At 35.9% G+C, this 27,970-nt stretch overlaps 1 protein-coding gene across 1 annotated transcript; it reads left to right on the forward strand.

Moving 5' to 3' along the window:
* The first annotated feature begins 12,226 nt into the window (after positions 1-12,226).
* On the forward strand, positions 12,227-13,168 carry LOC128647072 (olfactory receptor 5V1-like). The gene has a single exon (XM_053699888.1). The coding sequence runs from the start codon at positions 12,227-12,229 to the stop codon at positions 13,166-13,168; it is 942 nt and encodes a 313-aa protein (XP_053555863.1).
* Positions 13,169-27,970: the final 14,802 nt, after the last annotated feature.

Consider the following 27,970-nt stretch of genomic DNA (forward strand, 5'->3'; position numbering starts at 1 on the left):
TCAACAAATTGCTAAGCTAACTGGCCTTTGCTTCTATATAAAATATAGCTGTGTTCAATTTCCTGCAGGGGCACTAGAAAATTAACCTATAGAGTGCATTTTGTTAAATTCAAATTTAAGGTATACACAGCTTTGTATGTGGTGGACAACTGATATCATTGTGGGTTGTATATTAACCTAAGATATTACTTTTGTTTCAACAAATTGCTAAGCTAACTGGCCTTTGCTTCTATATAAAATATAGCTGTGTTCAATTTCCTGCAGGGGCACTAGAAAATTAACCTATAGAGTGCATTTTGTTAAATTCAAATCTAAGGTATACACAGCTTTGTATGTGGTGGACAACTGATATCACTATGGGCTGTTTCATCTTTTTTCTAGAATACTAGTCTCAGTTTTCTTTTATTGGATACCCAGTCTCTATAGGATAGGTCTAAGATTAAGCCCAAAGCTAAGAAATCTTTTCTAAATCTAGGAGAAATGACATTTTTACTGTGGGAGTAACAGCAGAGATTTAACATTAATTAAATCAATATAAGTAAAGATTTCAGTTTCTGTAGGTTGATAAATTTGTATAAAGCTATAAGTTCTCATATGATTGTAAATTAGTAGACTTATATTTGGCTGATGTCTGTTATAAATCTGTGCATTAAGCAATTTAACTTACAGAACATAAACTGTGCCCAAACGCTTTAAAAGGGAAGGGTAAGAGTGGGGGGAAAAGGAGTAAAGTAGAGATAGCAGGGAATAAGAAACCCATATCTTGCTGTTGCTTGCTGGTCTTGTGTGCTATTAACTACTTCTTCTGCCCTTCTAAATAACCCTGCGCATTATAACACTAACCTGGCTTTTTCAAACTGTAAGCTAGCTTGTTTTTGCTTTGCAATTTAAACATTGAAGTGTTCAATTCTTTGTAGAGGAGGTATTCTACAGAGTGTATCTTACAAAATTACCCATTAATTGCAAAAATACTTCGCTTTGTAGTAGTAGGTAATTGAGTACCTTTTGGGGTTTTTTTTTTCTGTTGACTATTATTTAGGTTCAGGTTATAAGCCTAAAGCAAACCCTAAGGTGGAATATTATTTATAATTCATAAGAGACATATCCCCTATTTTCTGTTTTTCACATTAAATATTGCTGTGACTAATATTGGTGACAGGTGCCTGAGGCATTAATATACTGCACATATTAATTTATACTCCATTTCAAAATAAGAATTGTATTTAAGGGGATAGAAATAATTTTTTTTTAATTGGCCAGCCACAGTAAAAATTGGCTTGAATCGGGAACTTTGAGCTCATTGAGGTAAACTCAGGTTTACTGACATAACCCTGCTGTTGCTGGGCCGAATAGTCTCGAATTAGTCACCCCTGCCATAGGCAGGGTAACTATATGAGACACCTATTATATTGTATATTCTAAAAAACAGCATGCTAATCATATAACCACACATATAAGTGACTGTCCTTATTTGTAAGAAGGTAAGGAAGGGTAGAGCAATTTAAGGCCTAGGGAATTTGCAATCAGGCAGCTCAAACGATAACTCCCATACTCTTCCATTCAACTCTCTTGCTCCACCATGTAAATTTCTACATGTAAATGTGGGACATTAATCTTGTTAAAATAAAATACCTAGCCCTTTTTGTATATAAAATCCTCTTCTAGGGTATTAGGAAATTAGGCTATAAAGCTGCCCACTAATTTACAAAACCAAATTAGGAATATTTTTGCCTGTCTGGAATAGATAAGTGAAAACCGTTAAGTGACTCTCACCTCTACTAGTCAGAACAGGGGAAGTAGAATCAGATTGTCTTAATCCAACCTTGTCATTGCTTGGTAGAACAGCCCGTAGTAAAACACTTAAACAATTTACATCCCCTTGTGGATCACTGATTTAGTTTTTGTTTTGTTTTTTTTGTACGCACACAATCACTGTTGGCACCTACACAATTCACCTTTTGCACCCTGTTTTACAGGTTAATAACATAGAGGTCACCCTCCTTAAATCACCCCTTCCCCTCCCCCCCCTTTCCCTTTTTTTTTTTTTCTCTCTCCCCCCTCTTTTCCCTTCTTCTTCACCTCACACACACAGACCCCCACGCCTCCCTCCCTTTTCCCTCCTTCTTCTTCACTTTAACACTTCATAATAACCCACCACCCCGTATATCATCACATCACACCTACTCACACCAACTCAATCATGTTTCACACTCGACCTTGGGTCCATAACTCACAAGTTTTCACTCACACAGCCATTCACTCCCCTTACACAGCTCTCTCTTGTCCTATGGAAAGATTTCTTAATACCACCCCTAGAATCACTTCTCCAAGCATGGCAGGCAGACATAAGGATAAAAAAAACAAAGGAGTCTCAGAAAATGTAGCAGATATCACCATACCTATTACTAACCCTGCTATAGAGACCCTAAATATTCAAAATTTAGTCTCTAACATATCAGAAGCACTAACTCCCAAATTTGAAACTCTGAGATCTGAGATAAAACAAGATATAGCACAACTTTCCCAGGAAATTAGGCAATTTTCAAGCAGACTACAGGAGACAGAACAGAGGGTTTCGGATCTAGAGGATCTTACCATCTCGCATAGCTCCAACCTAGAAGAAACTAATTCCAAAATCCAAAAACTAATCTCAAAAATCGAGGACCTTGAAAATAGATCTCGTAGGAACAATATAAGGATTATAGGAATACCTGAGGGCAAAAAATATGAAGATCTCTCCTTGTTTGTCACCCAGACCCTAGTACAACTTTTAGAAATGCCTCCTTCACATATAATAATAGAAAGGGCTCATAGAATAGGTCCACCCCCAACTGACAATAAAACAAATAGACCCAGACCAGTAATTGTGCGTTTCCTAAATTACCTTGACAAAACTAATATACTTCAGCAATTTAAAAAGAAACAACCAATTAGCTTAGATGGTGCCAAAATTCTATTGTTTCAAGATTTCTCAGCTGAGACAGCCTCAAGGAGGAAAGAATTGGCACCAATATGCACAAAAATGATACAAAGAGGATATAAAGCGACACTATTATACCCACACAAACTCAGAATAATGGTTAGGGATAAGGTACATCTTTTCGAAAATGCTCGCAAAGCTGAAATTTTTTTTTCTGATATAGAATCTACAACTCAAATAGTGTGTAGATAGGCAGCAATAAATAGACAACAACTAGGTTTATAGGTCTGCAATAGAATTGACATGGGTTTTTTCAAACTAAAACAGTCCTCTGAAGAGGACCATTATCGGACCAAGAACTCAGCAGGGGAAATTTCCCTGCTGAGCACTGAATTGAGATATTGTGGAGTTCTAAATAAATATTTGGAACATTTTTTCCTTCGCCCCCTCCCTCCCCCTCTCCTTCTTGGGGGGGGGGCTTCTCTCTTCTCTTTTCTCTTTTCTCCCTCCCTTTTTTTTTTTTTTTTGTTCCCCTCCTGTTCTCGCCCTCATCCCTGTCTTCTGCCACAATTGCCCTTTATAGGTTAATAGATGATTAAAAGACCAGATAAAGTTAAACTTATATCATGGAACATTGGTGGTATATCGACCCCCATTAAAAGGAAAGCAATTGTCTCCCACCTGAGAAAAATGCAGGCAGACCTTGCATTCTTGCAAGAAACACATCTAGATATAGATGAAATTAAAAAAATGAAAGGCTCTTGGGTTAAAGAGGTTGTTGCTTCTCCCAGTTTAGGAAGAAAAAGAGGGGTAGCCATATTAATTGGAAAAAGACTAGAATATGAGTTAATTCACTCTGAAAGGGACTCTGAGGGGAGGTTTGTGATGATGAAAATTAAAATTCAAGATCAATTGTTTACTCTCTGTAATATATATGCACCTAACATGCTGGATTATGAGTTTTGGGACACGCTGCAATCTAAAATAATAACCTATTCAGAAGGCTATGTGGTATTGGGTGGCGATTTCAATATGGCGCCGCAATCCCCTCTAGACAGGCTTCGGCAGACTAACAAACAAGCAAAACAAAAAAGAGACAATCTTGAAGCAAAAATATTCAAAACTTTATCTGGAGGATTCAAAATCCCGATGTCAGAGAATACACCTGCCTTTCTAAGGCTCATAAAACTCTATCTCGAATAGATTTGTTTCTAATTGATGACAGATTATGTACAATGAAAACTACTGCAGGAATAACTCCTGTAACCTTATCAGATCACTCTCCTATTTTTTTAGAACTACAGCTAAATCGGTTTATAAACTCTTCTACAAGATTTAGATTCCCATATTACTTGGTGAATGATTCTAAATTTAAGAATCATTTGATCAAGAAATTTAAGGAATACCTTCATTTTAACTCCGAATTTGCCGACCGCCCGGAAATATTCTGGGGAGCTGCTAAAGCAGTCCTCAGAGGGGAAATAACGGCTTACGCCGCTATGATATCCAAAAAGTTGAAAAAGAGAGAGAAAGAGGTCATAAGTTTTGTGACTAATGCTTATAACCGGTACCTGCTGCAAAACACACCCTTCCACTGGGCTAAATACATAAAAGCCAAGAGCGAAAAAGACGCTATGGCATTATTAGTGGAAACACAGAAAGAACTGAGGTTTCAAGCCAAGCTTTACCTGTTTGGCAATAAATCGGGCAAATTGTTAGCTAAGCTAACCAAAGGTGACAATAAGCCTCCTATGATTGAAAAAATCCTTCATCAAGGGAATCTATTGGTAAACACAGAAGACATCTGGTTTTTCAGCCTCTTTCACAACTCTGCTCGCGAAGGGAGGCAAGGATCCTAGTCATAAGGAATCTTACCGACCGATAGCCCTCTTGAACTCGGACTATAAGATCCTTGCCTCAATTTTGGCATGTAGGCTTCAAGGTGGCCTTCCACATATTATTCATAAGGACCAAGCAGGGTTTATCCATGGCCATAACTCAGCCTCCAAAATTAGGGAGGTTCTTCTGTTGACAGAATTCTTCCAAACCAGAGAGAGAGGGACAGAGGGCAAAAAGGACCTCGCAATAGTCGCCATTGATGCGGCTAAGGCATTTGACTCTGTTTATTTCAGTCATCTGTTTACCTCATTAGCCAAATTTGGGTTCAGGGATAACTTTGTTAACTTTATACATAACCTGTATACATGTCCATCTACCAGACTAATAGTTAACAATTCATTATCCTCAGATATCGTAATTGAAAGGGGAACACGGCAGGGGTGTCCCCTGTCCCCCCTTCTCTTTGATATTGCAATAGAGTCTCTTTCTATAAAGATCCGACAGAGTATTGAGGGCATTAATTTGGGTGAACATATAATGAAGGCTGCGTTATACGCGGATGATATCCTTCTTTATATTTCAAATACAAAGTCGAATATACCCAAACTGCTTAGTATCATTCAACAATTTGGCTCCTTCTCTGGGTATATGGTTAATACTTCCAAATCTGAATTATTTTGGCTGAATAAAAATAGGGATTCAATTAAAGATAGCCCATTTAAAGAGGTCTCTGAATCATTTAAATATCTGGGTATCATTATACCAGTAAATTTCTATGAGTTGTATAAAATTAATATAACACCCATATTAACAATGATCTGTGAGAGGCTGAAATCTTGGCAAAGTTTACCTATCTCATTATCTGGGAGAATAGCCCTATACAAAATGATTCTTCTCCCGAAACTCTTATACATATTACAAAACACCCCACTAATATTATATGGAAAAGACATTAGGTTGCTTAACAGGGCAGTTGGGAAATTCCTTTGGCAGGGGAAAAAGGCGAGAATTTCTCTAACAAAATTAACCTTGGCAAAGGAATATGGGGGTCTAGCCTTGCCAGACATCAGGCAATATAACATGGCTTTTCTTGCAAGAACAGTGACAGACTGGATTCTTCTTAAAGATTATGTTACAAATATTTTACTAGAAGCAAATATCTGTCACCCATACCTTCTTACTGGTCTGGTACATTGCTCACCTAAATTGTTACCCCCTGAAATCAAAAAGCTTAAAAGTATTTTGAACCCGATTAAAGCCTGGTGGAAAATAGGGAACACCCTAAGATTGGATTGCAGTGTGTCTCAATACCTATCAATAAAAGGAAACCCAAGATTCCAACCTGGCATGGAAATGGCCATATTCGATAGATGGTCCCAACTAGGACTGGTAAAAGTTAAGCAAATTTTTGAAAACGATTCAAATGTTATAAAAACATTTGAAAACCTGAAAAATGAATTTAATCTATCACATAAAGAATTTTTTGCATATCTGCAACTTAGACATTATGGATTAAAGATTACTAGGAACACGGATTGGTCATGGACCCTAGGAAAACTGGAGAATTGGCTGACTTTGATAAAAGCCGGACGCATGTCGATTACTCCCTGTTATACACTTCTTAACGCCAATAAAGGAACTTCTTTATTGGAACATATAGCAACGACATGGTCCAGGTTAATCCCCTCAGAATTGGTAGAATCAAATAGTGTACAGAGGTCAATAGACCGAGTTTCCCGGGTCACCCTTTCTGCAACGTGGAGGGAAGCACACCTTAAAATCTTACATAGAACATATTTTACTCCAGCCCTAGGTTACAAAATACATAATTCAGAATTTAGGGCTTGCCCAAAATGTTCCCTTGTCGCGGCAGACCTAGTCCATATGCTATGGAACTGCCCAAAGATACGCCAATTTTGGCATAAAGTCGAATTTTGGCTTAGCAAAAATATGGTGGCTGCTCCTCTGGTATTCACCCTGACACAGATTATTTTTTGTGTCCAATTGGAAGCACGGCAACAATCTCAGGAAAAATTAACCATTCTCACAATTCTAGCAGCTAGATATTTGATCCTTAAGCATTGGAAGGGCTCAAAGACTCCCTCAATCCTCGAGGTAAAAAATTGTTTGAAGAAACAATGCATGATCGAGCAAAGGGATACCAATATTGATAATGAAGAGGACATAAAAAAATTCTTCTTGAAATGGTCAGCCTTTATCAAAGGCTATCCAACTAATGAAATAGAAATGATAATTTTTCCATTCAGGAACTCAGAAATGGTCTTGCTTAACCTGTGGTAGGAGATGGGGGTGGGGGTCGGAGTCGGGGGGTGGCATGGACTAAATATATGATCAAGTTATTCTCTCCCCTCTTTACCCCCCTTTTTTTTCCTTTTTTTTTTTTTTTGGGGTAAGGGGAGAAGAGGGGGAAGACAATCAGGGAGGGAGGGGGAGAGGGGAGGGAAGAAAACAAAAAAGGAGGCTTAACATAAAATATATGTGCTAACAAACATAATTAATGCAACATGGCAACGAGTTATTACTTACATAATATGGTACGTAAAGTTAATTTTCTTGATTTGTATTAAGATTGTTGCTGCCATGAATGTGACTCATCTAGCAAACATAATTAATGCAACATGGCAATATGAGTTATTATTTACATAATGTGGTACGTTAAGTTATTTCTTCTATGATGTAACAGACAGAAGTGAATTGTATCAAGAATGTTATTGCCATGTCTATGATTCATTGTTTTTCTTTTATCTTTTTTGTTTGTTTTGCCTTGTTTATGTATCATTTAATGTATTAAACCTCAATAAAAGTGTAAAATTAGAAAAGTACTTCAGGCAGCTGTTTCAATTTGATTCTTCTGCTTATAATTTCAATTTTTTTCATTATTGAGATTAAAACTTTTGTTTTGGGTTGTGGATTATTATTTTTCAGCGGAATTGGCTGTCTTTATTTTATCCCTCCCTCTCTAGTGACTCTTGCGTGGAAGTTCCACATCTTGGGTATTTATTATCCCATACGTCACTAGCTCATGGACTCTTGCTAATTACATGAAAGAAAACATAATTTATGTAAGAACTTACCTGATAAATTCATTTCTTTCATATTAGCAAGAGTCCATGAGGCCCACCCTTTTTTGTGGTGGTTATGATCTTTTTTTGTATAAAGCACAATTATTCCAATTCCTTATTTTGATGCTTTTGCTCCTTTCTTATCACCCCACTTCTTGGCTATTTGTTAAACTGAATTGTGGGTGTGGTGAGGGGTGTATTTATAGGCATTTTGAGGTTTGGGAAACTTTGTCCCTCCTGGTAGGAATGTATATCCCATACGTCACTAGCTCATGGACTCTTGCTAATATGATAGAAATGAATTTATCAGGTAAGTTCTTACATAAATTATGTTTTTACATTGCACAAGCAGTGGAAACAGGGTGATTAGGGGCCATTCTGCCATTGTTAAATTGGCCCCATTGCATATAATTTACTAATTACCTTTGTCTTGTATGTATCTTTTGTTGGAAAGCATACTTAAGTAGGATCAGGAGCGGTAATGCATTATTGGGAGCTAGCTGCTTGATTGGTTGCTGCATATAAAGTATATGGCTCTTGTCATTGGCTCATCTTGTGTTTTCAGCAAGCACCCAGAAGTGTATTGCTGCTCCTTTAACAAATACTGCCAAGAGAACAAATTAGATGTGCTAAAATAAGTAAATTGAAAATGATGTGCTCTGAATCATGAAATAAAGTATTGTGGTTTAATTTCTCTATAAACACATAAGTAAAGCCAGCTCCAGAGCAGCAATATGCTACTGGGAGCTAGCTGAAAACATCTTGTGAGCAAAGGAACATATGTTTGTAGCTAACAATCACCAGATAGCTTCTAATTGTGCACTGCTTCTACAGAGGATACATACAAATTATTTTCAATAAAGGATACCAAGAGAACAAAGTCATTTTAATAGAAGAGAATTCAAAATGTGTCTTAAACAGACATGGTCTATCTGAACCATGCAAGTTTAATTTGACTTTCCTATCCATTTAACATGGTAATTATCACACAATAGATTATAATCAACTAATAACTGAGGTACAGTTGTGTTACCAGCATTACTGCATTTGATCCCATATTTTGAGCTGTGAAACAGGTCTGAAAGCTAATACATGGGGAAGAAGATCATTACATGAAGTATTTGAGAGCTGATAACATTACTGATGGAAGGGACACAAAGCAGAACATATCAGAGAATAGAAGGGACTAACTTTAAGAAAAAAGTTTGCAAGTTTTACATTTCAATTAGAACTATTCTATGGAGCAAAACTATGTTATCACTGCACAATAGCCATGATTAGCCATTGCACTACAGGGACTCCAGTTTAGATACTATGGCTGGTTGCTAATGTTCAATTCTCCTATGGGGGATTCACACACTTATAAAATATGTAACGTAGGCACAGCCTAATTGGCCACAAAGAAAACTGACACTCATCACATAACACTTACAGAGTGCTTATTCTATTTGCTTCTAAAGGTATGTCTGATATTAATCTTTATCTAAACTTTCACTACAGAGGTCTATATGCAGAGATCTCAACAATATATAAATATTTCTATAAAGCAAATTATCAATAGCATAAGGAAACTTTAGTGTTATTGGGGAAATTTAAAAGCTATGACACAGGACTTGGAAACATTTGAATCAGTATAATTATATATCTTAAGTAAATATAAGTCATTGTAGTACCTGTGTTAATGTTGTACTAATGTGTATACTGTTTATCAAACTGTGCTTATTAATTCCATGATATTAATTGTACAATACTTATTATTATTATTATTATTATTATTATTATTATTATTATTATTATTATTAGCAGTAGTAGTAGCATTTATACAACAATAATAATAATAATAATAATAATAATATTATAAGCAGCAGCAGAATGAAGCACAATTTGTATTCTTAAAGGGACATTATACACTCATTTTGTCTTTGCATAAATGTTTTGTAGATGATCTATTTATAAAGCCCATAAAGTTTTGTTTTTTTTAAATGTATAGTTTTGCTTATTTTTAAGTAACATTGCTCTGATTTTCAGACTCCTAACCAAGCCCCAAAGTTTTATGAGAATACCGTCAGCTACTTACTCCAGCTTGCTCCTGTTTGTGTAAAGGGTCTTTTCACATGCAAAAGAAGGGGGGGGGGGGGAGTGTCTTATTTCCCACTTGCTAAACTTAGAACTTCTAAGTAAGTTTTTAAACAGTTTTATACTGGATTTTTATATCAGTGTCTTTGCATCTTATTTTTTTATAGTAGTGTCTATTACATGCAGTTATATGAAAATGAGTGTATACTGTCCCTTTAATGTTGCAGCATAAATAATTTCCACCACAATTAAAATAATTTTAAAAAAGTTTATCAAAACTTTTACATTCTTTATAGATAAAAACTGAAGAGATACACTCACAATTAGTGAACACTACCAATATTTACATATTTTCCTGTGAGTCTTACAGTAGAAACCATTTCTTCACATTTTACATCTGAATATCAAACCATATTTTCTGGCAGAAAAACATATTTTTAAATTCAGCCTTTGAAGTATTAAAAAGCCACAGAAAGGAAAATTTAATTTAAAGGGCCATGAAACCCATCGTTTTCATATATTCAGAAAGAGTATGCAATTTTAAATAACTTTCCAATTTATTTCTATCTGATTTGGTTTCATTCTATTTGTATCCTTTGTTGAAAAGTAAACCTAGGTAGGCTCAGAAGCTGCTGATTGGTGATTGTATATATAAATAAATATATATATATATATATATATATATATATATATAGTGGCTTTCAGCTAGTGCATTACTTCTCCTTCAGCAAAGGATATCAAGAGAATGACGCAAATTAGATAATAGAAGTAAATTGGAAAGTTGTTTAAAATTGTAGGTTTTATCTGAATCGTGAAAGAAAAAGTTTGGGTTTCATGTCCCTTTAATCTACAGTATTTCTCCCAATTTGCAAAATATAGATTGATACTTTCTTCCTCTTTGTGGCTTTTGTGATTCTGTGTATTCAATAAAACTTTACTTCTTTGGATTGTATCTTTATAAAAGTAAATAAAAGATTTTCCAAAATGTATACTCATGAATTCAAAGTGAAAACAAACGTTGTTGCCCTTCATGAAAAGGTTTTACCAGCCCTCTGCTGTACAAATGTGTGCAATATTCTGTATTAAAAAAAAAAAAAAGTGCACTTAAAGGGACACTGAACACAATTTTTTTCTTTCGTGATTCAGATAAAGCATACAATTTTAAGCAACTTTCTAATTTACTCCTATTATAAATTTTTCTTCATTCTCTTGCTATCTTTATTTGAAAAAGATGGCATCTAAGCTTTTTTTTGGGTTCAATTTGGGTCAAAATGAAAATGTACATGGACGCATTTCAGTTTTAAATATAAGCATTTTTACAATATACTTCCATTAGCAAAAATACTTCTAGTAAAAGCTATTACAGTTTTTCTGCAGCATACATACATATGTGCATTAGTATTCAAACATCATGCCTGCTCAGGGAGACGGCTGGGGTGTTTTGCTTCTAAAGATATAATTTGTGCCATACAAGCTACTGCTGACCTTCGGAGGCCCTCACAGGATATGTGTGTATGCTGCAGAAAACCAGTAATACGTTTTACTGGAAGTATATTGCAAAAATGCTTCTATTTCAAATTGAAATTCAAACATGTACATTTCATTTTTTAACATTCTATCTCTTTAATATTGTTTTTATGCTTGTAAGGCCTGCAATTGTCCTCCAATCATCATATAGGGACTTTCTTTGCATGTGAACACTTCTTCATAGATTTAAACATCTTTAGATACATTATTTTGAACCAGCACATGTTCCTATGTATGATAGAAATCTTTTGAGTTTTCTGCTAATGCAACAATTTTCTAGTTTGGATTTTTTTCTCTTGCAGAAGTATTTAGAGAAGATACCTGTGCAGTTAAAGGGGCACTAAAGTAAAAATTAAACTTTTATGATTCAGATAGAGCATGCAGTTTTAAGAGACTTCCCAATTTACTTCTATTATCAAATTCTCTATAAAAAACACTTTTTTCGGGCACTAGCTCCTACTGAGCATGTGCACAAGCTCACATGGTATACAAATACTAGTCTGTGATTGGCTGATGGGTGTCATATGATATAGGGGGCGGGAAATGGGGAAAAGAAAAAATGTACTGCTTTTTTGAGTGTTATAATACTGTCCTTGTTAATTATGCAATTATACTGTATTTAGTTTTCCTTTAAGCACAAACATTTATTTCATAATAGTTATAAAAAGAGTCTTAACATTGACCACTTTTCGTGTAACAAAGCATTTTTTTTTTTTTTTTTAAAACATGCTTGACGAATTACAATGTACCTTTGTCTTGCAGGAGTACTGAGAACAGATACATGGAAAGTAACAACCAAACAGCATGGGCTTCAGGATTTATACTACTGGGGCTGACTGATGACACCAAAAATGAACGTATACTTTTTGTTTTTTTCCTATTGGTTTATTCACTGACTTTAGTTGGGAATTCTCTCATGGTGATAACAATAACTCTGTCATCAACACTTAGCTCTCCCATGTATTTATTTCTGCGTTACCTCTCCATAGTAGACATCTGCTTCACTTCCTCCACGGTGCCTAAACTCCTTTTAGATTTTCTCTCAGAGTTAAAAACAATCTCTTTTCCTGGCTGTGTGGCGCAGCTGTATCTGTTTATTTCTTTTGGCGGAATTGAATGTGTTCTTCTCGCTGTCATGGCGGGCGATCGCTATGTAGCTATTTGCATGCCATTGCACTACACAGAAATAATGAGCCGTAAACTGTGCATAAAGCTTGTAGCGGTGTGCTCTTTCATTGGATTTTTAAATTCTCTTGCACACACTGTTTTTACTTTTCGTTTACCATTCTGCAACTCTAGATTTATAAATCATTTTTTTTGTGACATCCCACCTCTACTTGCTATAGCTTGTGCTGATACCACTCCTAATGAAGTAGTAGTGTATACTGCAGGGGGGTCAGTAATTGTAGGTTCTTTCTTGGTGACTCTTTTATCCTATATCTTCATTGTTAGAGCAATCATAAACATGAAGACTGCTTCAGGAAGATATAAAACATTCTCCACTTGTGGTTCTCACCTTACAGTTGTCACGCTTTTCTTTGGGACAATTGTTTTTACATATATACGTCCCACCTCAACTTATTCTCTTGATCAAGATAGAATTGTACCCGTGCTTTATGGAATCATGACTCCATTACTGAACCCAATCATTTATAGTTTAAGAAATAGGGAGGTTCAGGAAGCTATAAAGAAAGTCGTTTTTAGAAGGAGCATTAGAAGTTAATAAATAGCTTAAGTGTTTGTGTTTTCGTTATATATCTCTATCTCTATGTATCTCTATATCTATATACATATCTATATACACACACTGTTTAATTCATAATTAATTCCAGAACTAATTATTTGCATAATAGTTTTACTAAGAAATTTAAATGGATATAAACATAATACATACTATTTTTGGTTGAGGAGTCAACATATGACATGATATAGATATAGATCTCTATATCTCTATCGAGATAGAGAAATATAGAATTATAGAATAAAAATATGTGTGTTTATTATATATATATATATATATATATATATATATATATATATATATATATACATACAGTATATAAAAGCCAGCAAGGGTTGTTTTTAGTGTAATAGTAACATCTATAAAACTTGTAACTACTTAAAAATAGGAAGCACGTTTAAGTAAACTGTCACTAGAGAGGTATATGACATTCGACACAACATAACATGCAACACAACTCATGTCATATACTTGTTGACTTGTAGAGGATGCGACAAACAATACAAGGGGCGTACTAAGTACGCACTACGGGACAGAGCTTTACAATATTTAAGAGACATTAGCAACACTGAAAGCAATACCCCTATAGCTAAACACTTTAGAAATGAACATCAATCCGATTATATGATTTTACAAATACAAGGTATTGATCACATACCTAGACATGGAAGGGGTGGAGATAGGGAACGTTTGTTGGATCATTGGGAAGTTCTATGGATCTTCAAATTACAATCCAAACACCTTGATGGTTTGAATTCAATTATGGACGTGAATTTGGTTATAAAACCTAAACATTTGTAATGGACTCAATAAAACAAAGATTAAAATTAAAATGAAAACCTATAACTAACAAGTGTAGATATATACTGTATATATAATGTTATCATTAATATGATATTATTTATATTTTTGGATAACAATTTTTTTTTATGAACCTATGTCGTGAAATTTATATTAAGAATAAGTTTACAAAAAACTATTGGGAATGTCAATATTTCAGACTTGTATTGCAGCCATAAATAATGATGATATGTTCCATTAAGAAGTAATTAACTAATGTGCTCAAGTGTAACACAGACCGCTGCTCCATAACCTGTCCATCTGCTCTGAGGTGGCGGACAGAAATCACCAGAAATCTACCCGATCGAATACGATCGGGTTGATTGACACCCCCTGCTAGCGGCTTATTGGTCGTGAATCTGCAGGAGGTGATATTACACCAGCAGTTCACCAGTACTGCTGGTGCAATGATAAATGCCGAGAGCATATGCTGTCGGCATTTATCGATGTGCAGCAGACATGTTCCGCAATTTCGGATCATGTCCGCTCACACATTAATAAATAGGCCCCTTGGCCTTAAGTAGCAGTCTGGTAGGAGTTGGTGTATATGCCAGTGGACAAGGGCTAGGGGAAGGCCCAAAACATGTTTGACACTCTTTTCCACCAGACTGTGGATTTTTTAAACTGATTTTATGGCTTTTCTACAGTTATATATATACTGTATATATATATATATATATATATATATATATATATATATATATATATATATATATATATATATATATATATATATATTATAGTGTCACACATTTGCTACAGTAAAGGCAATTAAAAGCTCATATAAAAGGAGGATTGTACACATGCTTTTCCTATTACAAATGATGTTGCACAGAGATATAACCTGCACAGCACTTACTGAGGTATCTGCTTTTAATAAAACACAGACCAACACTGGGGACATAGAAAGTGTTAACATTTAAAATTGTATTTGTTGTATAGCATGTGCAGTAAAATAATAACTTCTCCCATATAAAACAAAATAAAAATAAAGTACCTACCTAATATTTATATAAAGCCAAATATATATTTTAGTCTGTGTATAAATGTAAAGGTTTTCTACAATTACTGTTTAATAATTATATTTATAGAATATTACAAAAATAACACAAAACTCAGATAAAATGATTAATATGATAATATGATTAATTCCTGAGTATTTCTGTTTAGCTGTTCTGTTTATATCAGCTATATTATTAAGTTAATAAAAATGTATTTAGGACAAATATTATGGATATAGTATTTTTAATGTGTAAAATTAGTTACTGTCAACTCTACTGCAGAGTTATATATTGTAATCAAAATATCCCTCTTCTTAATTAATTTATCCTGGGATCAGCTTTGAAACAGTATTTTAACAGCAGAAAATTACTCCACACTGGTTTATGTATAAAAACCTTGGCCTGTTTCTTTTCAGACAGTTTACAATAGTCATTTATCAACATTAAAGGGACATTAAACACTTTGAGATGGTAATTTAAAATGATAAATTGTATACAATAAAACAACTCTGCAATATATTTTCATTATTTATTTTGTCCTCTTTGCCTGTAATTCCATTCTGAAATTGTGAGCTTTTCAGTTCCTGTTAGAAATGGAAGTGCAGAACACTGTTAAATCCAGCACAACCATTGGCTGCACACTCTAGTGACCTATTTATAACTGACCCTTATTGGCCACAGCAGAGAAGGTAACACAAGTTACAACATGGCAGCTCCCAGTGTTTTATAGGCACTAAAACTTTACACTTATTTTGTCACTTTTTAAACAACTAATGAAACTTTAAAAAATACATCTACATGTTAGTCATGCACTGATCTTTTCTTTGAATGCATCATTCTATCTAGCATTTATTTAGTATTTAATGTCCCTTTAACAAAACCTTATTCCACAGCACTTACTATACAGTATAATGTAATCCTTTCATAAAGTTGGGTGGATGGTTCACACTAACTACAAATCCTTCAAAAACAAAATAATACACTTATAGGCCTAGAACCCATAAACAGCAGTTCAGTCCAGCTCAGCAGTCAGCACACACTATCCAACAAAAGTTATCTGCCCATGATTAGCTGCAGGTGAGTGAAGCTTAGAGTGTAGGGGAAACCTGGATTGGAAGCTTCAGCTATTTATCAAGTTTTTTCTGTACAGTCCATTTATCCCTTTTCTATCACAAAATTAAAACTTGTATCTGCACATTGGTTGTAGAATCCCTTAACATACATGACATGGGGCCCATTGTTATATTTTCTGGATGTAGATGGCAGATTGTCTCACCAAAACTTGCAAAACATAAAGAAATTAGTATTGCAAACATAGAACAATTTAGTTGTCTAAACATAATTGTATTATTCCCTATATAAGTTTGCATTTATCAGTAAGACCCTCACTTTATTTTGGATTATTACATATTTTTTAACCTTTTTTAAAGTCTGATATTTTGCCCATACTTTGTCAGAGAAAAATGTGCTAAATGTCACCAGAATGTTTATGGTTACTGCAATAAAAGATTTCTAATAAAAAAATATTTATTCTAATTTAATGTAGTGTCATTTAATAGTTTATTGTAGTTTTTATTTTTTTAATAGTAATGATCTGCTAATTTAATACCTTAATATTTTAAAGTAAATTCTGCAAATCTTCAGTAACAAACTATTTTATGTATCTGACTGTAACAGCAGTTACTGTTTTAACATTTATATTAAAGTATCACAAAATGCAGCAATAACTTAAATAATTAAAATAGTTTTTTATAATAATACTTTGTCTTGTCTATAAAAAGAGAATGACTCTCCATTTGTACATTTTTTTTATTCTTATTTATTGTATTAATAATTAACCATAATTTAAGTTGATGTATTTAGTATTATGTACTAAACAAGAGACACATGATTTCTACATGTACACTATTCCTAAAATATTAAAATAAAAAATATTTCTAATGCTACATTACATGATTGCAATGGTGATTTAAACATGTTATGCATAAAAATTACTATAAAGTCTATGAAATTATTTATTGCACACATGTAATGACTTGATATTAATCATCAAGGGGTAAATATATATGATATTGACATTAATACTGAATTAATTAACCAGCATGTTGGTGGAGCTGTAATTTTGCATGCATAATGCAAAGATGTGGCCTTACAGAGCTTCACATTTATAGCCTTAAAAACATTATAAAGTTGTATATCTAGAAAAAAAAAAAAAACTGAACACCCTAAAGGAGGACTCTACTATCCAGCAGCTACTCATACCTACAAATACATCTCTGTGCTAATGGGGTCCAGACTGTTTCATGTCAGGACTAGCACATCTTGGTGCTATCTCCTATATGAACATGATCTATGCTCTGCATGATCTGCCAAGTACATCTATACCCAGTATTTCCTGAAAGGATATCAAAAAAGGTTTGCACACTCCAACATATAAAACTCCAAAATATAATAAAAAACATGCCCAGGTGAAGAATCAATCACTGACTGTCAGATGTGCCATGGGAAACTAGCCACCTTAATATGCATGCACATCCATAAGAAAAGTCAATCACCAAGAGTCCTTCCTTATGTTAGACCATTTAGAAGCTCTTATTAAAAGAGCATATGTTTCATAATGGAGCAGAACACTCCATCTACTCCCCTTAACATTTTTCCCATCTACAGGAAACTCCCACATCTAGAGAGAAGGAATATAGCAATGTAAGAAACACACAATCCTGTAGGCATAAAAGGGCATATACTCACTACATCATTTAATGTTCCACTGTTTCACAACAGCCCAAGGGACCCATGAAGAGTGAGTTTATGGAATGTAAAAGTGCACTGTGCAGAACTCCAAAATCCCACGCTAGCCCTGCATATCCTTTAAATTAATGTGCCACATTACTAGACGTGCACAGGTTGAAAATCCGGTTCTTCTGAAATTTTCGGTTTGGGTTTTTCATTCGGATCTGGAAATCAGAATTTTGGTTGTCAGTCTGACCAAATATTTGGTAGAGAATTTCTTTCTAGTCAAAATTTGTTACAAACCAATAAAGCCTATGGGAAGCCAACAAAAAATGTTTTTTACTACACAATTACACTGCTAGGAAATGCCAACAAATCCAAACCTTCATTAATATTTGGGACACAAGAAAATTCAGGAACTGGAACAATTTTTGCAAAGAGAATTCAAACAATAAATTGAAATTAAAACCACTACTTAAACCTATTCATATGATACAATATTTTTTCATTTAACTCTCATTTTTTCCAATTCCCACATGCTAAAGTACCCACATTACTCACTTTCTCACACAACTGCTCCATAACAAGTTAGTAGGTTATAGCTCTCCTTGATGACTTTTCTCAGAGGAGAAACAGGAGAGGTATCAGCAGGAAACAGATCAACCAAACTAGGCTTCTGATAATAATAGTACTTAATCCCCAAATATACACCTCCAATGATGGGGTAAAAACATGTGCACAGCAGCCAGCAGTTCCATGAGGATTTTGCATTAACGGACGTTGACCACTACAGTGCAGGGAGGGCAGGTGTGGCAAGAGCAGTCAGCAGAGTTACTGAACTAGGTAGGTACTAGGTAGGTATTCCTGACATTATATATACCTCAAAATTACACCTCCAGACAGGGGAGGAGGAGGGCAATATGTGCCTTATGCCACTTGAACACAGCAACCAGCAGTTCCCTGAGGATTTGGGATTGATCAATGATGACTATCATAGAATAGGGAGGGCAAGAGCAGGAGTGTCAGCAGCAGACTAATTGAACTAGCTAGGTAAGCCTGATAGTACATAAACCTCAAAATTAAACCTCCTGGCAGGGGAGAAAGAGTGCAACAGGTGCCTAGAGCCCCTTGGACACAGAGGCCAGCAGTTCCCTGAGAATTTGTCTATGACAGAAGATTACCATAACAGATCATTGAGGGCAGGAGAGGCAGCAGCAGGCAGCAGACTCACTAAACTAGATAAGTAGGTCTGACAGCACTTTAATCTCAAAAATACACCTGCAGGGGAGGAAGAGGGAAACAAGTGCATAGAGCCCCTTGGACACAGTGGCCAGCAGTTCCCTCAGGATTTTGCATTGACGGATGATGACAACCACAGAGCAGGGGGGACAGAAGCAGGAGTGGCAGCAGGACCAGGTAGCAGACTTACTGAAATAAGTAGGTAGGTCTGACGATACATAAAACTCAAAAATACACTTCTAGGCAGGGGAGGAGGATGGCTACAGGTGCCTAGAGCCCATTGGACACAGCGACCAGCAACTCCCTAAGGATTTGGCATTCACAAATGTTGACCACCACAGAGAAAGGAGTGACAGCAGCAGGCAGCAGACTTACTGGACTAGATAGGTAGACCTGACAGTATATAAATCTCAAAAATACATCTCCAGGGGAGAGAGGAGGGCAACAGGTTGGTAGAACCCCTTGGACACAGAGGCCAACCGTCCACAGAGGATTTGGCATTGACAGATGATGACCAACACAAAGCAGGGATGGCAGGAGCAGAAGTAGCAGCAGCAGCAGCAGGCAGCAAACTTACTGAATTAAATAAGTAGGGTTGATAGTACATAAACTTAAAAAATACACCTCCAGGTGCCTAGAGCCCCTTTGGACATAGTGGACAGCAGTTCCTGGAGGATTTGGCATTAATGGATGATGGTCACCACAGAGCAAGGAGGGCAGGAGTGGCAGCAGAATGTAGTAGACTTACTGAACAAGATAGGTAGGCCTGACATGTACATAAACCTTAAAAATACACCTCCGGAGGAGGAAGAGAGCAACAAGTGCCTAAAGCCCCTTGGATACAGTGGCCAACAGTTACCAGAGGATTTGACACTGACAAATCATGACCACCACAGAGCAGGGAGGGCAGGAGGGGCAGCAGCAGGCAGCAGACTTACTGATCTAGGTAGGTAGGTAGGCTGGAAGTACATATACCTCAAAATACAGCTCCAGACAGGGGAGGAGGAGGGCAAAAGGTGCCTAGAGCCCCTTGAACACAGCACTCAGCAGTTACCTGACAAATGCAGGGAGGGCTGGAGCGGCAGCAACAGGCAGCAGACTTATTGAACTAGATAGATATGCCTGACAGTAAGCCTAAAAAATATACCTGCAGGGGAGGAAGAGGAAAACAGGTGCCTATTGCCCCTTGGACAAAGCAGCCAATAGTTGCCTGAGTATTTGGCATTGATGCATAATGACCATAAAAGAGCAGGGAACCGACTTAGTGAACTAGATAGATAGGCTTGAGAGTACATGAGCCTCACAAATGCACCTCCAGACAGGGGAGGAGCAGGGCCCATTTGAAACTGAGGCCAGCAGTTCCCTGAAATTTTCGGTATTGATGGTTGATGACCACCACAGAGCAGGGAGTGCAGGTGCTGGAATTGAAAATATTTCAAAATTAATCACTATCAAAGCTAAGGATGGGGTAATCTAGCTTTGGAACATTAAATTTGAGAAATGTCATTTGCTCCATGAACTGAGGAGATATTTCTGGAGTGCTACGGGTTTAGAATATTGTCAGTTAATGAGAAAACTCTCTGACTTTGACTTTGTTGGGGTCAAGAGAGGAGCTCCTGAGCTTTACCATCTCTGAAGCACTATGCTACTCGCTTTTCTCAAGGGGGATTCAGTGGGCACTACCAAACAGTTTGCCATCTCTAACCAAAAGCTGCTTCACTAATATGTGTTGTGCTACTGCAACTGCTGTTAGAAGATGAAAAAATAATATCTGCCTCCTGCTGCTGCACTTCTCCTTCATAAAGCATGCCCTCTTTTTCTTGGACCACATGTACCCTCCAAATCAGTTTGTCCCTCAAAGTTGTCAAGTTATCAGTTCTGAGTGTCATTTGCTCCTTAATTCTGGGATCACAAAAGGTTGACAGCATTAGTTTAGGACTTTCTCCAGACTATCCCACATGCAACCTTTCAGCTGCTCCTTCAACCTCCTGACAAGTGCTGCTACCTCACTTCTTAGTACCCCATCAGGAACTACTTTGTGATTAGACCGTCTGTATCTTGGCTCAAGTTCTCAGTAACATCCCTAAAAAGCTTTTGGACTTCCACTAGCTAACCAAACATGGACCAATCATCTCTGTGTAATGGACTCCTGATGTCATTGTATTGATCAGAAGCCATAGCATGGATAGCCCTCTGCTGCTCCAAAATACATTACAGAATATCAAAGGTTGAGTTCCACCTAGTAGTTGTGTCTTGCTTAAGATGGTGCTGTGGAAGCCCTGCCCTCTTCCAAAGGAGTTGATTGGATTGAAAAATGTGATTAAAGTTGCCTGCAGTCCATCTGCACCATTCAAGTAAGTTGCAGACCTAGAATTTCCTTCAGGAATAGCGGCCTTTACCACCAGGCATAGAATGTGAGCTCAGTGATGCACATGGATAAAGTCCCTATCACTGAGAGCCTTCATCATATTTGTTGCTCAGTTAGTGACAACTAATCCCATTTCCACCTTGGTGCCTACCCGTTCTATCTTCTGCACTGCCATCCTCCTATGAGCTTCAATATATTTCATGTGATAAATAAATATGAGTTCCCTGCACTCAACCAAAAAAGAAACAAATCTTATGTGGAAAAAAATAAAAAATACTTCATTAAACTCCTACAAGAAGCATCCAAACAGTTCAAACCTAAAAACAACAGGAGGCAAATAGTGCACAGAATATGTTTAACTGCCAGCTGTTTAGCAACTTAATGCATTTATCCAGTTAACATATCTATAGTAATTGGCAAATACAAATATAGGAGGCACTTTAAGGGTTACAACTGTCAGCAACTAAAAAAGCATATAATGATGTCTGCTATTAATTTATATTCAAAGTTCAACTGTAGTGTAATATGCATCCACTTATGCAATTAGGTAATTATCATTAGATAAGTCCACTGTTCAGTCATTTTAGGATTAAAATCCGCCGCTTGGGATTTTTGCCTTAAATAGCAAATGCAATAACATCACATACATCAGTCCACTATTTTTATCACATAGTCAGTGAGCAGCTGTATCTAACAATAAGTGCAGATTTGTCTATAATGTGTGCATAGAAATTCCATAGATTCTGATTTTGCAAGACTGCTCTGAAATGCAAATGTCCCACTTGACATATGAGCGATTTGCCATATTACAGTCTTTGCCCTTGTTTGACTAAAAGAACAATAAGACTTAAAATATTCTAAACTTCTCATCTAGGTATATGTAAGATTGACTGTGAAAATGTTTAATGGGGCAGTAAAGTCATAATGCTACAATCCCGATTTCTTGAGAGTATAAATATGTAATCAACTGTACTAAAAAGTGTGAATACTTTAAAAATCTTCATTCTCTTGTTATCCATTACATAAATGCAGGTGCTGACTGGCAACTTTTGACCCAGGGGGCAAGTACAACACAGAGGCCCATGGTTCAGCAACTCGACTCCCTGCCCCCCTGCTTCCCGCACCTGCCCACCTACTTCCCGTCCCCATGTAATTTAAAACAAACATGGTAAAGAAAATAAAACAAACCACATGCTTAAAATAAATAATTATAATACTCTTTAATCTGATATATTGGTGTCCTACAGTACATCTGATGATAAAGTGTGACCTGAACATATTTATATAATGACCCTGCACATATAGTGTGTCCTACAGTACATCTGATGATAAAGTGTGACCTGAACATATTTATGTAATGACCCTGCACATATAGTGTGTCCTACAGTACATCTGATGATAAAGTGTGACCTGAACATATTTATGTAATGACACTGCACAGATAGTGTGTCCTACAGTAAATCTGATGATAAAGTGTGACCTGAACATATTTATGTAATGACCCTGCACATATAGGGTGTCCTACAGTACATCTGATGATAAAGTGTGACCTGCACATATTTATATAATGACCCTACACATATAGTGTGTCCTACAGTACATCTGATGATAAAGTGTGACCTGAACATATTTATGTAATGACCCTGCACATATAGTGTGTCCTACAGTACATCTGATGATAAAGTGTGACCTCAACATATTTATATAATGACCCTGCACATATAGTGTGTCCTACAGTACATCTGATGATAAAGTGTAACCTGAACATATTTATGTAATGACCCTGCACATATAGTGTGTCCTACAGTACATCTGATGATAAAGTGTGACCTGCACATATTTATATAATGACCCTGCACATATAGTGTGTCCTACAGTACATCTGATGATAAAGTGTGACCTGAACATATTTATGTAATGACCCTGCACATATAGTGTGTCCTACAGTACATCTGATGATAAAGTGTGACCTGAACATATTTATATAATGACCCTGCACATATAGTGTGTCCTACAGTACATCTGATGATAAAGTGTAACCTGAACATATTTATATAATGACTCTGCACATATAGTGTGTCCTACAGTACATCTGATGGTAAAGTGTGACCTGCACATATTTATATAATGACTCTACACATATAGTGTGTCCTACAGTACATCTGATGATAAAGTGTGACCTGAACATATTTATATAATGACCCTGCACATATAGTGTGTCCTACAGTACATCTGATGATAAAGTGTGACCTGAACATATTTATGTAATGACCCTGCACATATAGTGTGTCCTACAGTACATCTGATGATAAAGTGTAACCTGAACATATTTATATAATGACCCTGCACATATAGTGTGTCCTACAGTACATCTGATGGTAAAGTGTGACCTGAACATATTTATGTAATGACCCTGCACATATAGTGTGTCCTACAGTACATCTGATGATAAAGTGTAACCTGAACATATTTATATAATGACCCTGCACATATAGTGTGTCCTACAGTACATCTGATGGTAAAGTGTGACCTGCACATATTTATGTAATGACCCTGCACATATAGTGTGTCCTACAGTACATCTGATGATAAAGTGTAACCTGAACATATTTATATAATGACCCTGCACATAAAGTGTGTCCTACAGTACATTTGATGATAAAGTGTGACCTGAACATATTTATGTAATGACCCTGCACATATAGTGTGTCCTACAGTACATCTGATGATAAAGTGTGACCTGAACATATTTATATAATGACCCTGCACATATAGTGTGTCCTACAGTACATCTGATGATAAAGTGTAACCTGAACATATTTATATAATGACCCTGCACATATAGTGTGTCCTACAGTACATCTGATGATAAAGTGTGACCTGAGCATATTTATATAATGACCCTGCACATATAGTGTGTCCTACAGTACATCTGATGATAAAGTGTGACCTGAACATATTTATGTAATGACCCTGCACATATAGTGTGTCCTACAGTACATCTGATGATAAAGTGTGACCTGAACATATTTATGTAATGACCCTGCACATATAGTGTGTCCTACAGTACATCTGATGATAAAGTGTGACCTAAACATATTTATATAATGACCCTGCACATATAGTGTGTCCTACAGTACATCTGATGATAAAGTGTGACCTGAACATATTTATATAATGACCCTGCACATATAGTGTGTCCTACAGTACATCTGATGATAAAGTGTGACCTGAACATATTTATGTAATGACCCTGCACATATAGTGTGTCCTACAGTACATCTGATGATAAAGTGTGACCTGAACATATTTATGTAATGACCCTGCACATATAGTGTGTCCTACAGTACATCTGATGATAAAGTGTAACCTGAACATATTTATATAATGACCCTGCACATATAGTGTGTCCTACAGTACATCTGATGATAAAGTGTAACCTGAGCATATTTATATAATGACCCTGCACATATAGTGTGTCCTACAGTACATCTGATGATAAAGTGTGACCTGAACATATTTATGTAATGACCCTGAACATATAGTGTGTCCTACAGTACATCTGATGATAAAGTGTGACCTGAGCATATTTATATAATGACCCTGCACATATAGTGTGTCCTACAGTACATCTGATGATAAAGTGTGACCTGAACATATTTATATAATGACCCTGCACATATAGTGTGTCCTACAGTACATCTGATGATAAAGTGTGACCTGAACATATTTATGTAATGACCCTGCACATATAGTGTGTCCTACAGTACATCTGATGATAAAATGTGAACTGAACATATTTATATAATGACCCTGCACATATAGTGTGTCCTACAGTACATCTGATGATAAAGTGTGACCTGAACATATTTATATAATGACCCTGCACATATAGTGTGTCCTACAGTACATCTGATGATAAAGTGTGACCTGAACATATTTATGTAATGACCCTGCACATATAGTGTGTCCTACAGTACATCTGATGATAAAGTGTGACCTGAACATATTTATATAATGACCCTGCACATATAGTGTGTCCTACAGTATATCTGATGATAAAGTGCGACCTGAACATATTTATGTAATGACCCTGCACATATAGTGTGTCCTACAGTACATCTGATGATAAAGTGTGACCTGCACATATTTATATAATGACCCTGCACATATAGTGTGTCCTACAGTACATCTGATGATAAAGTGTGACCTGAACATATTTATGTAATGACCCTGCACATATAGTGTGTCCTACAGTACATCTGATGATAAAGTGTGACCTGAACATATTTATATAATGACCCTGCACATATAGTGTGTCCTACAGTACATCTGATGATAAAGTGTAACCTGGACATATTTATATAATGACCCTGCACATATAGTGTGTCCTACAGTACATCTGATGATAAAGTGTGACCTGAACATATTTATATAATGACCCTGCACATATAGTGTGTCCTACAGTACATCTGATGATAAAGTGTGACCTGAACATATTTATGTAATGACCCTGCACATATAGTGTGTCCTACAGTACATCTGATGATAAAGTGTGACCTGAACATATTTATATAATGACCCTGCACATATAGTGTGTCCTACAGTACATCTGATGATAAAGTGTAACCTGAGCATATTTATGTAATGACCCTGCACATATAGTGTGTCCTACAGTACATCTGATGATAAAGTGTAACCTGAACATATTTATATAATGACCCTGCACATATAGTGTGTCCTACAGTACATCTGATGATAAAGTGTGACCTGAGCATATTTATATAATGACCCTGCACATATAGTGTGTCCTACAGTACATCTGATGATAAAGTGTGACCTGAACATATTTATGTAATGACCCTGCACATATAGTGTGTCCTACAGTACATCTGATGATAAAGTGTGACCTGAACATATTTATATAATGACCCTGCACATATAGTGTGTCCTACAGTACATCTGATGATAAAGTGTGACCTGAACATATTTATATAATGACCCTGCACATATAGTGTGTCCTACAGTAATCTGATGATAAAGTGTGACCTGAACATATTTATGTAATGACCCTGCACATATAGTGTGTCCTACAGTACATCTGATGATAAAGTGTGACCTGAACATATTTATGTAATGACCCTGCACATATAGTGTGTCCTACAGTACATCTGATGATAAAGTGTGACCTGAACATATTTATATAATGAACCTGCACATATAGTGTGTCCTACAGTACATCTGATTATAAAGTGTGACCTGAACATATTTATATAATGACCCTGCACATATAGTGTGTCCTACAGTACATCTGATGATAAAGTGTGACCTGAACATATTTATATAATGACCCTGCACATATAGTGTGTCCTACAGTACATCTGATGATAAAGTGTGACCTGAACATATTTATGTAATGACCCTGCACATATAGTGTGTCCTACAGTACATCTGATGATAAAGTGTGACATGAACATATTTATGTAATGACCCTGCACATATAGTGTGTCCTACAGTACATCTGATGATAAAGTGTAACCTGAGCATATTTATATAATGACCCTGCACATATAGTGTGTCCTACAGTACATCTGATGATAAAGTGTGACCTGAACATATTTATGTAATGACCCTGCACATATAGTGTGTCCTACAGTACATCTGATGATAAAGTGTGACCTGAACATATTTATATAATGACCCTGCACATATAGTGTGTCCTACAGTACATCTGATGATAAAGTGTGACCTGAACATATTTATGTAATGACCCTGCACATATAGTGTGTCCTACAGTACATCTGATGGTAAAGTGTGACCTGAACATATTTATGTAATGACCCTGCACATATAGTGTGTCCTACAGTACATCTGATGATAAAGTGTAACCTGAACATATTTATATAATGACCCTGCACATATAGTGTGTCCTACAGTACATCTGATGATAAAGTGTGACCTGAACATATTTATGTAATGACCCTGCACATATAGTGTGTCCTACAGTACATCTGATGATAAAGTGTGACCTGAACATATTTATATAATGACACTGCACATATAGTGTGTCCTACAGTACATCTGATGGTAAAGTGTGACCTGCATATATTTATATAATGACCCTACACATATAGTGTGACCTACAGTACATATGATGATAAAGTGTGACCTGAACATATTTATGTAATGCCCCTGCACATATACTTTATGCGGGTCAGACTATATCATAAGATGCACTCTAGGACACATTATCATTATATAAATATGTGCAGGTCAGATTATATCATCATCATCATCATCAGATGTACTGTAGTACACGCTATCATCATATAAATATGCATGCAGGTCAGATTATATCATGAGATGTTCTGTAGGACACACTATTATTAAATAAGTATGTGCAGGTCAGATTATATCATCAAATGTACTATAGGACACACTATATGTCATATAGTGTGTCCTACAGTACATCTGATTATGTAATTTGACCTGCACATATGTACACATTTTATTAACATATCGTAGTAATAATAAATGGTTAGGTTAGGCTTTGGCAGACAACTTGTTTATTGGCACTTAATGAAAAAAAATATATATTTTTTTGTA

Source organism: Bombina bombina, chromosome 2 (assembly GCF_027579735.1).
Source record: "Bombina bombina isolate aBomBom1 chromosome 2, aBomBom1.pri, whole genome shotgun sequence".
NCBI classification, from domain to species: domain Eukaryota; kingdom Metazoa; phylum Chordata; class Amphibia; order Anura; family Bombinatoridae; genus Bombina; species Bombina bombina.